The sequence below is a fragment of the Topomyia yanbarensis genome, chromosome 2, assembly GCF_030247195.1.
Source record: "Topomyia yanbarensis strain Yona2022 chromosome 2, ASM3024719v1, whole genome shotgun sequence".
NCBI classification, from domain to species: domain Eukaryota; kingdom Metazoa; phylum Arthropoda; class Insecta; order Diptera; family Culicidae; genus Topomyia; species Topomyia yanbarensis.
This window is the reverse complement of record NC_080671.1, coordinates 363301247-363315095: the sequence shown is the minus strand read 5'-3', so window position 1 is coordinate 363315095 and position 13849 is coordinate 363301247. Positions and strand designations below refer to the sequence as shown.

The window sequence follows — 13849 nt, the reverse complement described above, 5'->3', positions numbered from 1 at the left end:
CTCGTGGTGGATTCGGATTGGTTTGTAGTAGTTGTTAAGCCAACCGACTAAACCTAAACCTCTTGTATCTCGCAATCCGCATCCATCCGGGGTAACCGTTAGTACTGCTTTAGTAGGGATTGTGTTCTTGCTTATTTTGTTTTGTGTGAATCGTCATGTTTTTATCCATAGCTACTTTTTCTTACTTGCTGTCCAGCCTTCGCGATATATCTGACCTGCTCAGGTCTGCTGCAAATATCGTCACCTGTTGAGACATGAACCGATCCGGAGGTGTCGGCCATAAGAATTTACATTCGTTTACAACCACCTTCGCTGGGCTTCTTATCTTTCTTGGTGCTAGTCGTTCCTATTTATCTCCTAGCTGGTGCTGAGAACTTCTCGGCGGTGGTATTTCACTCTATACCGACACCCAATTCCGCGATCCATTTTGCTGCCACTCCAACGAAATAATCATCGGCGTTAAAATTTCTCTAGACAACCATATCCCGATTTTCTCCAACTTCGTGTTTTTCCTCCCTAACTACCATTGCTAGCACGCTGACCGACATCTGCTGTCTACTTACTAGTACTGCTAATATCGAAGCTTGTCGAAACGTGAACCGATCCTTCAGAGAAGCCGTCCAGCTTGACATACATCCCCTTCCAGCCACCCTCGCAAAGTTTCGTCCTTGGTTTCTTTATTGACTTGTTTCTAGAGTGACCGAACTCAAATGACATTTTATGTGTCAAAACGGTTTGCAGTTTTTTTCCTAAACTGGAAGTTAAAATTTTTTAATAGTGATTCGAAACCCTCATGGGGAACCGAATATGTTCGGTTTCAGAAGCAAACTGAATTTTGTTCTATGCCAGCTCTGGGGAGGATTATTGAGCAAAATTGCCCCAAATATAGATTACGCAGTTCACTTATGCTCGAAAATGTAGAAGATGTCCACTTCTGCCTTCAAACTGTCCACATAATAACAAATGAATGCTTTGGTTGATGAAGGAATTTATGTTTCATCTTCGACTCCAGTTGGAAGATTAAAATGATTAAAAATTAGCAAAATGAAAAAAATTAGAAGATGAATAAAATAAACACAAATATTTTTTTATAAAATTGTAAACTTTTAATTTTAAGAATTTCGCAAAGTAAAATATAAACAATGAATCCTAAACTAAAACATAGTTGTCAGATCCTTAACTTTTGTTATGCAAGAAATGGGCATTATTACAACTCACCTCGTTCTCCATTAAAAATATGAGGGAAATATCATCTATAGAAAAATAATACAAACCAATTTCCAGATACAAAATAAAATCATATTTTTTAACTAGTTGTGAAATTTGAAATCAAACTATGTTTTAATAGTAAAAAAAGCAAATTCTGAACAAATAAACAACGCAAATCGCCGTCTTCTTCGTTGAGGGAGCAGCAGTTGTCTGTAAAGAGCATTAAAACATAGATGTAATGAACGACAAAAGCATTTGTTGAAAGGTGAACAAACAGCAAAAGGTACAGGATGTTTCATTGTAGCTAATAACCCTCATGTGGCCAACAAAAAACTCTTTTAACAGATCGCCTGGGTACTCGACAACCCGCAATTTGAAAAGCTCATAATTATGAACATTTTTAACTGATTTGAACAAATTCAGATATTTTGTATTTAGGAACTTACCCATTTGCTGAATCGAACATATTAATTGATCTGGTTCCTGTAAACACGCGTCCCAATAATTGAAACCACATACAATATTCGAGGAGCTTGAAAATATTTTTTCCTTTTGAGATAAAACGAGTTTTGAAATATTGATACCACCCAACAATCATTAAAAACTGAATAAGCCTTTGACTCGAGAGAATAAACTGAACTACAGTTGTTCAAACCATTATTCAGCTAAATTGCTCGTTGGGTACGTTTCAGAAGTTTGCGATCCATTTAGAAAATCTCCGCCACCGATCTCTAGCGCACACAACAGCAATAGAAGCTCAATCGTGACCACGAACTCGATTCATTAGTTTTGATGACTGAGATTAAAAACGGATCACCTTAGAAGAAGGCTTCAACTAATGTTTGATTAGTGGCCAAAGACCATTTAACATTCAATAATGACACCGAGTTCGTGGAAGGCCACGAACACGTTGGCTATACGCAGTGGAAGAAGACCTGAGATCCCTGAACGTGCGGGGGGACTGGAAGGACGCCGCCCAAGACCGACAAATATGGAGCTCTACGATACACCCGGCATTGACGAGATGGAGCTGAAGCGTGATTTTATTGGGATCATGACCCAACTAGCGGATGTGTAAGTAAAACATAGTGACCATTGGGTCAGGATAGCGAAACTAAAGACAACCCTGAATTAAAAGTCTCTGATGCCGTGTAATTTTGGCGATCTATGCTTCATGTAGTGTTACAAATTACTCACCGTGGTTGTTGTCGGCGCCGTAGTTGTTGTGGTGGTAGGTATTTTAGTAGTAGTCGTCGTAGTAGTGGCAGCAGTAGTTGTCTGAAAATAATAAAATTGGCATGTAAAAACCATTGAGAAAATAAACAGTTTTTCTTCTTTTGAGGATTATCAGCAATCAGTAATCAGGATATTCGTTATTCGGAGAGTTGTGCCTTGTCATGTCGTCTCATCACTTTTCTAATGGAAAGGATCTTCACTCTCAAAGGAATAAGGAACCCTCCTCATAATGCCTGTAACTCTTTACCACACTGGGTTCGTCACGATAACATCACAGACTAACAGACATAACAAATTGAGGGAATTCCCTCAAAAAATATTCCGGAAATTTTCCCAGAACACTAGCTCTACCTTTTGTTCACGGTCCCAAACACTCATTTGCTGGTGGGTTACCCCTCAAGCTTGAGAATAATTTTACACTAGTGGTCTATCCCCCATATGATTTTTCATATGTCAGTGGCGCCATAATAGCAAATGTGACCACAGTTCCAGCTACAAATATATTTAAAATGACCGTTAAAGCGGGTGAAGCATTGTTTTCAAGTGTAATGAATATTTGTCTGTGATAGCATATCCATCAGTTTTAGCTCCCTGAACATATGGTCGTCTATGTATGCAGAGCAAAAAATCCGAATACCTGATTGAATTACTGCAGGGCAGATAAATATCAAATGATATGAAGTTCCGTAATCTGATTCACAAAGATCACACGGATAATATTCAGTACGCTGAATAGTAGCCATGTGACCTCACAAGTTTGCAAGCAACGCCAATGGTTGACATGTTCAGATGCAATCCAGGAGCGAACCTTGTGCTTTATCCAACTCCATACCACCGCACAGCCATTCCTCGCGAGCTGAAAATCTCGCATTGAAAGTTTAAAAAAACTACATGTAACTGTAAGGTCACTGGGTGCAAGTATACGGTCATCCCAAGTAACCATTTGGGGCCACGGTCTTGTGAGGCTAGTTTTCAAGATCTTTTGGGTTACTGTTCCAATAACCTTAAGACGGCATGCACAATAAAGTGCTTCTTGTTTCAGAAACACATATAGTGGTTTTATGTTGAAGAGTGCCTCTAGAACAGCAGTAGGTGTTCGTGAACGCACCAATCATTGCAATCAAGACAATCCTCTGAAGATGAACTAACTTTCCCTGGATTGTTTGACTTCTTCCACCTCTGCCACCACACAAGACACCCATATGTCAGTATTGGCCAAACAACTGTTGTGTAGATTCACTGAATGTCGGTGCTGGAGAGGTCACCCATGGTCCAACACATCCACCAGACAGCGAGAACTCCATTCGCGGCACAGCATGGGCCTTCTAACACACCCCCGGGATGGGGAGGCCGCCCGAAGTCCCAACAACCTCCCATCAGCACCTTACAAACACTAGCAACCGGACCCGATAGAATACCACGCAGGCCCTCAGCCACAGTCCTCCGAGCTGTGGGGAGACTTTCCGCGACTAGCTATTAGCGGACCAATGCGCACCTAGCCAACCATGGCAACAGATAAAGCAGAATTAAGGCAATTAAAATGTAAACACGATATGTAAAATACGAAGTTTTAAGGGAGAATGACCCATCGAGGATAAAGCTCCAATAAACAAAGCAATACAAGACTGGATATATCTGGGTTTGAGACCCCAAGATTTGCCGAAAACCCTCCTACATTGACAAACTCTCTTGATTCTGAAATCAATGTGAGCTGACCAATTTAGTTTTGAGTCAAGAATTACCCCAAAGTACCTAACTTTATCTGCGACTACAATTTCAGAGTCAAAGAACTGCAACTGACGAGCTCCGGTTGTAATCCTTCGTTGCGTGAAGGGCACCATTGATCTACACCAACAGTGTATTGATACAAATACCGGTCATCATTGTATGATAATCATCGGCGAAACAATATGCCGGAAACCCAACTTCAGTAAGTTTGCTCAACAAGCCAACGGCGATAAGGTTTCATAAAAATGATAATAGCACACCACCTTAGGGACATCCGCAGACACTTAGTTTTCTGATCTCTACTTGTCTTAACGATGAGCACAGATGTCGGTTGCTAAGCAATGCGTTTATCCAGTTTGTGATAAATAAAGATACTTCATGACCTCGTGTTGTTTCCAAAATTGATTCGAAAGACACTTTCAATGTCAAAAAACTACTAAACATGATTGGCTTTTTCAATGTTGTAGACAAGCGAGTATTTTACGTTTCGTGATAGTTTGCTTCCTGAAAATCTCTTGAGTTCTATCGTGTCAACGGATACAACACGTTCGTACAATATGCCGTTATTTGAACGAAACATAATTTCGCTAGCATCGCCGAGTCTGCATCAAAAATCTCTCCCTACGTTGCCATCACCGCAACCGTTTATGTTGTCAACAGTGTTATTGGTTGTGACAGCACAAAAATCGCGAGTTGTGAGGTTGGATACAAGATATGCGTTAACACCACTAGTCGCAAGTATACAAGCAGGAGGCATTTCACGTGGATTTGTCAAGTCATTTTTGTTGAAAACTCCGAAGACAAGGTTAAGTAGCTTTCCAACATACAAGTTTCCTTCTGGCTCGAGAAACTTACACACTCACGAAGCCATTACCAAACTAAAGACCACCCAGAATTAAAAGTTTCTGATGCCGTGTAATTTTGGTGATCCATGTTTTATGTTGCTACAAAATACTTACCGTGGTTGTTGTCGGCGCTTTAGTTGTGGTGGTTGGTGATTTAGTAGTAGTCGTCGTAGTAGTGGCAACTGTAGTTGTGGTAGTTGGCAATTTAGCAGTAGTCGTCGTAGTAGTGGCAGCTGTAGTTGTTGTCTGAAAGCAATGAAATTCATATGAAAAAATTGTTGAGAAAACTAACAGTTTTAGATATTAGATATTAGATGTTAGCTATTAGCTATTAGCTATTAGCTATTAGCTATTAGCTATTAGCTATTAGCTATTAGCTATTAGCTATTAGCTATTAGCTATTAGCTATTAGCTATTAGCTATTAGCTATTAGCTATTAGCTATTAGCTATTAGCTATTAGCTATTAGCTATTAGCTATTAGCTATTAGCTATTAGCTATTAGCTATTAGCTATTAGCTATTAGCTATTAGCTATTAGCTATTAGCTATTAGCTATTAGCTATTAGCTATTAGCTATTAGCTATTAGCTATTAGCTATTAGCTATTAGCTATTAGCTATTAGCTATTAGCTATTAGCTATTAGCTATTAGCTATTAGCTATTAGCTATTAGCTATTAGCTATTAGCTATTAGCTATTAGCTATTAGCTATTAGCTATTAGCTATTAGCTATTAGCTATTAGCTATTAGCTATTAGCTATTAGCTATTAGCTATTAGCTATTAGCTATTAGCTATTAGCTATTAGCTATTAGCTATTAGCTATTAGCTATTAGCTATTAGCTATTAGCTATTAGCTATTAGCTATTAGCTATTAGCTATTAGCTATTAGCTATTAGCTATTAGCTATTAGCTATTAGCTATTAGCTATTAGCTATTAGCTATTAGCTATTAGCTATTAGCTATTAGCTATTAGCTATTAGCTATTAGCTATTAGCTATTAGCTATTAGCTATTAGCTATTAGCTATTAGCTATTAGCTATTAGCTATTAGCTATTAGCTATTAGCTATTAGCTATTAGCTATTAGCTATTAGCTATTAGCTATTAGCTATTAGCTATTAGCTATTAGCTATTAGCTATTAGCTATTAGCTATTAGCTATTAGCTATTAGCTATTAGCTATTAGCTATTAGCTATTAGCTATTAGCTATTAGCTATTAGCTATTAGCTATTAGCTATTAGCTATTAGCTATTAGCTATTAGCTATTAGCTATTAGCTATTAGCTATTAGCTATTAGCTATTAGCTATTAGCTATTAGCTATTAGCTATTAGCTATTAGCTATTAGCTATTAGCTATTAGCTATTAGCTATTAGCTATTAGCTATTAGCTATTAGCTATTAGCTATTAGCTATTAGCTATTAGCTATTAGCTATTAGCTATTAGCTATTAGCTATTAGCTATTAAATATTAGATTTTAGATATTAGATATTAGATATTAGATATTAGATATTAGATATTAGATATTAGATATTAGATATTAGATATTAGATATTAGATATTAGATATTAGATATTAGATATTAGATATTAGATATTAGATATTAGATATTAGATATTAGATATTAGATATTAGATATTAGATATTAGATATTAGATATTAGATATTAGATATTAGATATTAGATATTAGATATTAGATATTAGATATTAGATATTAGATATTAGATATTAGATATTAGATATTAGATATTGGATATTAGATATTAGATATTAGATATTAGATTTTAGATATTAGATATTAGATATTAATAAAAACATTTTCTGTGCACAAAAGTTGTTATAATGAAAATGTTCAGCGGGAATTAGTTGGAATGAACAGAAAGCATTCCATCGCGTGGGGGTAATGGTTACAAAGAGCCGGCGTGCTACTCGTTACTTTAAAATGAAATATATATGCTTTTAATATCACGATTTAAAACACGATGGATATACTAAGATATTAAGATAGTAAGAATTCCTGTCTTATAAAAAAATAGTAAGAATTCCTGTCTTATAAAAAAATAGTCATTCAATTAAAGATGAGCAGCACTCCCGATGGCGAGAATTTCCGAATTAATACGACAAATGATAAACCTTCTAAAAATTCTCGACAGCCGGCTGTCCAAAGCAATAAATACATGGTAACACTTCTAAGAGTCGCATAGATTGTATCACTTACCAAGCTGAACCCAGATTTATGTAACTGTTCATCCCATCCCACTAACAATACCTCTTTTCCGTGAAAACCGTGAAGATGTAGAGGTATACACCGTCTTCGCAACAACGCTTATCACACTAACACTACCTTTCTTGCCCGATACTTGTAAGGACGTGGCCGGCACCGTTATTGACACTTCAAAATTTAGAACGCTCAAAACGTGCACATTGAGTATGGAAAGCTAATTGCGCTTGTTCTGGTCAATCACGAAGTAGCAACTACAAATTGTATGGTCATCGTGCTCATGTTCATGCTAATTAATAAAAACATTTTCTGTGCACATCCAATATTGTCTATGATATTCCCACACAATGCTTAATCATAGCTGTAAACGTGTAAATCTAATGGCATATTCGTTTTTGACAGTGCACTACACCGGTGTAGTCGGTGCTACACTCATTCAAACTTGGGTGTAATCAGTCTATCTCTTTCTTTGCACTACACCGGTGTATCACCAAGAAAAAAAACGAAAACGCCATAACACTTTCACCAATTACTTACCGGAGCCAAAGTAGTCGTAGTAACAGTTGACGAGTTGCAATACATATAGTTGATTGCCAGAACATCAGACGCAGACAATCCAGTATTGTTACCGAAGTCACCAGGCCAATATGTCTGTAGTTATCAATGATCATCAATGAAGAGTATTGATAAATGAAATCGATAAACTCACCTTATTGTTCATAACTGGCTTGCTGTAGCTCGCAGCGCCTCCCCACTTAGAATAGTGCATCACACTACCGTAGTAGTAGGGAATGCCATACAGTTCGGCTTGAGCGTACGAGAGCTTAGCAAAGTTAGCATTATAGAATGAAGCTAGGAGAAAGAACGATTTGTTAAGCTTAACGCACAGCTACACACATATTGAATCCACACAAAACTAACTTGTTTGATACTGCGGCAGCAGAGCAGTAGTGTCAACAGATATGTACTCGTCCCGGTCTGGTCGGGTGAACTCATGGTAGAATCCAAGAGCGTGCATAAACTCATGAGCAACTGTACCAGTGCTCATACATCCCGGATTTTGTAGATTCACTAAGTTGTAGTCATTGCTCATACTTCTTCCGACGTAAGACCAACATCCAGTGTCTGAGTTATTGATCCTAATGTATTGTTCCTCGGTGGTGCGAGGCACAAATCGAACACACGTCAATGCTGCATAATGTTGGACCGTATACTGGATATTGGCAAGCTCAGAAGCGGCTGAAAACACCTCATACATTAATACTAATCACAATATCCTCCTCTAATGAACTCACTAAAGCTTCCAATAATCTGATACGGCACAACTGCGTTTGGCCACCTTATGGTTTGACTGCTTCCTAACGGAACTGCATTTTGCTCGACATCCGGTTTCAGCATGATATCATACTGATAGTAATATCCGATACCTTGCTCGAAAGCAAAGGTTTTATTCACTCTTCGGTTGTGATGCCGAACCCGGTGTCCTGCAAAACGTCAAAATGGATACTGTCACAGTCACTGCTTGCTGACATTATTCCATACATACCGACTTCCAGAGAAGGTTTCGTAGCAAAATTGCGTTCTCCACGGCGATGGTGCCGGTGAATTGGAACCCTAAAGTCCGCCGCTAGTCCACAGGAAACTAAGGCAGCGAGTGCCACCAACAAACTTAAACCGACCATTTTCACACTAACTGAACGATACTGTAAGCGATTTGTTTTTATAGCATTTTCCAAACAATGGGTTTCATTCAATGACAATTCAAATTTCGGAACCCACAGCTGGCAAGAAGATGTTTTTCTCCTCAACGGTTCTTGTGAAAGGGAACTTACAAATTTAGTAAGTAAAGCACACAATTTATTTCATTGTATGCTGACTATCTATTAAAATACTCTAATATGAATAAAGCGTTTTGTTGTAACGTGTTCAGGTGCTCAAAAGCGTCAATAATAGAGCCAACAGTTTTAAGTGATGTTTACAGTAAAATGAAGAATATGATGTTATGTTAATAGGATGATTATTCTTTTCTCGAAAGATAGGTTAGGTTTCAATTTTAACAATCTTATTTGAACCTACTTGAAATTTTTATAAAACAATTTTAAAGTTATTTGAGTTAAAAAGATCTCGTATACCTTTCTGTGGCATAACTAATTCAATCCGCCTAACAGTGTGATGTGGCCGAGATTCATGTTCCATTTGATTCTGTTCGTCAAGATATGTGGTGTCTGTGTGTAGGGTAAAGTGCCCATTTTCACCATACTTAAGAGCGTCCTCTCTAATTCATTAATTACTCGGCCTACAATAAAAGGAATGCATAAAAATTGGTATCAGCAGCTTTGCTTCGTTGTTCAAAGCCAATTTAACCTTTACAGTACCAAGTTAAAATTTTTCTGAAAATTTTGTTTAAATTTTGCTCTCATTTCGTCAATTTTTGACCGAATTGGATGGAACCGGCTTTAAAGGATCTGGAATTTAGTCCAGTTTCTATATAGCGAGTAGTGTTCAAATCCGTGGACCGGTTCCGGAATTAATCCGAATTCCCTTGGGGTATATCCGGCATCCCAGTGGGGTGACGGACGAGTTTTGAAGAAACATCCCATAAATTTAAGTAATTGTATTTTGAAATGTACTACATATGACTATTTCCCATTGATCCTTCACAATAGACATGAATTGGACCAATCTTGGCCACCGGTGAACTGTTCCGGGAGAACCTAAGAAAATGTATATATTTTTCTATCATTCCAGCGATTTGGGTTCATAGCTTTATACTAAATGCGAAGTTCTTCCAATCATACGGTTCTACAGCTCCCTCAAGGCTATTCCGGCACCGGTTCCGTACGGATGGACATTTGACGCCATTTTGAAAACCAAGATGGCGGCTTCCGGTTACCACAAAACAGTGAAAACCACCATCAATATGGGTGTTATTTGAAAGAGAACGGTCAGCAAAAGCCGGAAACTGATAATTGACGCCATTTTGAAAAGCAAAATGGCGATTTCCGGTTACCACAAAACAGTGAAAAGCATCATCAATATGGGTGTCATTCGAAAGGGAGTGGTCAATAGAAGACAGAAATTGATTTTTGACGCCATTTTCAAAACCAAGATGGCGGTTTCCGGTTATCACAGTGCAGTGCAAACCACCACCAATAATGGCGTCGTTGTAAAGCGCTAGCGATCAGCAAAAGCCGGAAATTGGTTTTTGACGCCAATTCGAAAACCAAAGGGGCCGTACACAAATGACGTAGCTTTTTTCTGGCGATTTTCGACCCCTCCCTCCCCCCTCGTAGCATTTGGTCACAAAATTCTAACCTCCCCCTTGTAAATGACGTAGCATTTCCCTAACCCCCCCCCCCCCACGCAACGCAACCGGGAGATGAAAAATTCAAATTTTTTCAATTCTTTCAAATATATGTCCTTACAAAATGTTTTTTACGACTTTTATCAACATTTTCATTATAACAGCAAATTGCCTACAAAAAAAGCCCATGACAAATATATTGTGGATAGTTTTGTTTAGAATTTTACATGTCAAAAACCGCGTGAAAAGCAACTTAGGAATGAAGGAACACTAAATTGTTTTCTCTAATTAATGGGTTTTGATGCCCGTCAAAAAATTTAAACTTAATGCTACGTCGCACAACTTCTGACCCTACCCTCCCCCTCGTCACACTTCGTCACAAATTTGGTATATCCCCCCTACCCCCTAAAATGCTACGTCATTTATGCATGACCCCAAATGGCGGGTTCATGTTCCAAAGAAACAGTGAAAACCGTCATCAATATGGGTGTCATTTGAAAGGGGTGTGTCAGCAGGAAATTTATGATTGACGCCATTTTGAAAACCAAGATGGCGGCTGCCGGTTTCCAAAGAACAGTGAAAACTACCATCAATATAGGTGTCATTTGAAAGGGATTGGTGAGAAGAAGTACGAAATTGATTATTTATGCAGTTTCGAAAACTAAGTTTGCGGTTTCCTGTTACTGCAAAACAGCGAAAACTATCATCAGTATAGGTATCAGAAAGGGGTAGTCATAAAGTGATTTTTGACGCCATTTTCGAAAACCAATATGGTGGCTTCCGGTTACTACAAACAACAGTGAAAACCGTAAGTATGGGTGTCATTTGAAAGGGGTGGTCAGTAGATGTAGTGATGGCAGTGGTACTACCACCTTTGTAACAGGAACACTCCATAGCACTGAGCAATCTTTACACGACAAGCATGACGTGTTCAAGCATTACTCTCTGACCATACTCAGCATGCTACTGTACGAAGGGCCAAAAAGGAATTGCGTGGTCGGAAAGTGACTTCGCTTACATGTACTACGGAAGCTTTTGCATCCAATAACAAGACCATATAAGCCAATTACAATGCAAGCTATTGTTATAAAAAGTAGCCTCAATAGGTGGGGAGAAAATCCTGCGCAATGTTCACGAAATGTTAGCAACAAGAATCTGGCTACTCCACTCTTCCTGTCCAAATCGTTTCAATCAGGGGGCTTGATGGTGCCTCTCAATTCCCATGTATTCTATGTAAGGGTCATTCCACGCGCAGCGATCAAGGTACGTGTAATCGACTTTCACGGATTTGAATCAAATTTGGAGGAATTGTTCATCTAGGGCCAATATATAAAAACCCAAATTTTTGTGTCTATTCAATCACCCCTCGGGCATTGGGAACACCCCCCCCCCCCCCCACCCGTTTTGGCAAATTGTCAAAACCCTTGATTTCCTTTTGAACATACCCGGTTCTATTTACTCTAGAACCAAACCGTAAGATGGGTTTTGAAGAAAATTGTTCAAGGAGTTTAGAAAAAAATATTAGTTATTGGCGGCAGTGCTGCCAACTATCCGATTTTTTCAGCCAAATAGCAAATCAGCGATATTTTGAAGCAAAAAAACGCTATTTCCCATATAAAATCGCAGACGCACAACAATAAAAAAACCAACTTGAGTATTCTAAGTTCACACAAAATTTATCGTGAAGTAGACGAGAAATTATGAAAAACTACGTTTTTGGTTGCTTTTTAGCAGATCAGGGTCAATTTTTATGACTGTTTGAAGATTTTCTCAATTTTGGCCAATAAAAATGGATTTTTATATGAGAAAATTCGAGTTCTTCCCTTCAAAACAGTGCATCTCAGGATGCGCTCAAATTATATTGAGATTATAAGTGTTTTTTTATGTAAAAATATCTACAGAACACAATGGCATTAGAATCTTCAAAATTAAAATATTTGTAATAAGAAAAAAATAACTTTTAATATTTAACTGAAAAAATCGCATAGTTGGCATCACTGCCGCGAAAAGTTAAGCTCCTTGAGCAATTTTCTTCAAAAACCATTTTTCGAATGGATTCCAAAGTAAATAGAACCGATGATATTTGTAGAAGACACCTAATTTCTATCTCTATCCGTTGAAAAGTTAGTGTTGGTGCCATCTATGCGGTCACAGGTGGCGCTAAAATTTTCTAACCAAGACATAACTCGTATTATGTATTGCAATTCTTCTGAACATACTATTCAGCTAAATCTAACCATTATTCCACAAAAATGTTTAGTTTGTTAGAACCTAGTACCGATACACTACCATGCACTGCTAGGCCCCATTGACTAGCAGTCTTCGACAAAGTTGTACACAATTAAATTATATTTCTTATTTTCACTTACAGTGATAATTCGATGCATACTGTGCCACCTAGCGGTGAAAATGCGAGCTAGTGGGTTTTCTCCATATAAATTGTCGAAAAATCCCATACAAACTTCAGGCACGTTGATCCGGTAGCTAGACTTGTCCTATTTGCTTCAAATTTAGAGCAAGTACTCCTGGTGGGACTAGGAATCGACTCAGGGGTAGGCCGATAGGGCTCACGTCCTTACAATCGTCGAACGGTTTTGTGTAATAAGATAGGTGTACTAATTTTTGTTTTAAGTTTGTATACAAGAAACGTAGGGCTTGGATAGGCAACCGCTCTCCTCTTGCTGCAATAAGGGGTCATGCATAAATGACGTAGCATTTTAGGGGGTAGGGGGGATATACCAAATTTGTGACGAAGTGTGACGAGGGGGAGGGTAGGGTCAGAAGTTGTGCGACGTAGCATTAAGTTTAAATTTTTTGACGGGCATCAAAACCCATTAATTAGAGAAAACAATTTAGTGTTCCTTCATTCCTAAGTTGCTTTTCACGCGGTTTTTGACATGTAAAATTCTAAACAAAACTATCCACAATATATTTGTCATGGGCTTTTTTTGTAGGCAATTTGCTGTTATAATGAAAATGTTGATAAAAGTCGTAAAAAACATTTTGTAAGGACATATATTTGAAAGAATTGAAAAAATTTGAATTTTTCATCTCCCGGTTGCGTTGCGTGGGGGGGGGGGGGTTAGGGAAATGCTACGTCATTTACAAGGGGGAGGTTAGAATTTTGTGACCAAATGCTACGAGGGGGGAGGGAGGGGTCGAAAATCGCCAGAAAAAAGCTACGTCATTTGTGTACGGCCCCTAAGTGTGCTGGATATGCAACACATAGCTATGCGGCGGTACGGTTTTCTGGTGTTGGTGTTTGTTTTTTAGTGTCGTGGACAAGGCGGCCATCGAGGTTTTTAGATAG

The 13849-nt window shown here is 38.3% G+C and overlaps 1 protein-coding gene across 1 annotated transcript; it reads right to left on the bottom strand.

Moving 5' to 3' along the window:
* Nucleotides 1–1217: 1217 nt before the first annotated feature.
* LOC131681525 (zinc metalloproteinase nas-14-like) lies at nucleotides 1218–8917 on the bottom strand. Its single transcript, XM_058962342.1, has 8 exons — nucleotides 8782–8917; nucleotides 8531–8719; nucleotides 8157–8474; nucleotides 7945–8087; nucleotides 7773–7886; nucleotides 5133–5264; nucleotides 2407–2487; nucleotides 1218–1419 (listed from the first exon to the last, which is right to left on the bottom strand). The coding sequence occupies exons 1-8, from the start codon at nucleotides 8915–8917 to the stop codon at nucleotides 1342–1344; spliced, it is 1191 nt and encodes a 396-aa protein (XP_058818325.1). The 3' UTR covers nucleotides 1218–1341.
* Between the last annotated feature and the right edge of the window lie 4932 nt (nucleotides 8918–13849).

Coding starts and splice junctions, on each gene's coding strand:
- LOC131681525 (XM_058962342.1), bottom strand. CDS start 8,917: ATGGTCGGTTTAAGTTTGTTGGTGGCACTCGCTGCCTTAGTTTCCTGT. Junction 8,720..8,781: donor GAAACCTTCTCTGGAAGTCG/GTATGTATGGAA, acceptor GACGTTTTGCAG/GACACCGGGTTCGGCATCAC. Junction 1,420..2,406: donor CGGCGCCGACAACAACCACG/GTGAGTAATTTG, acceptor TGCTCTTTACAG/ACAACTGCTGCTCCCTCAAC.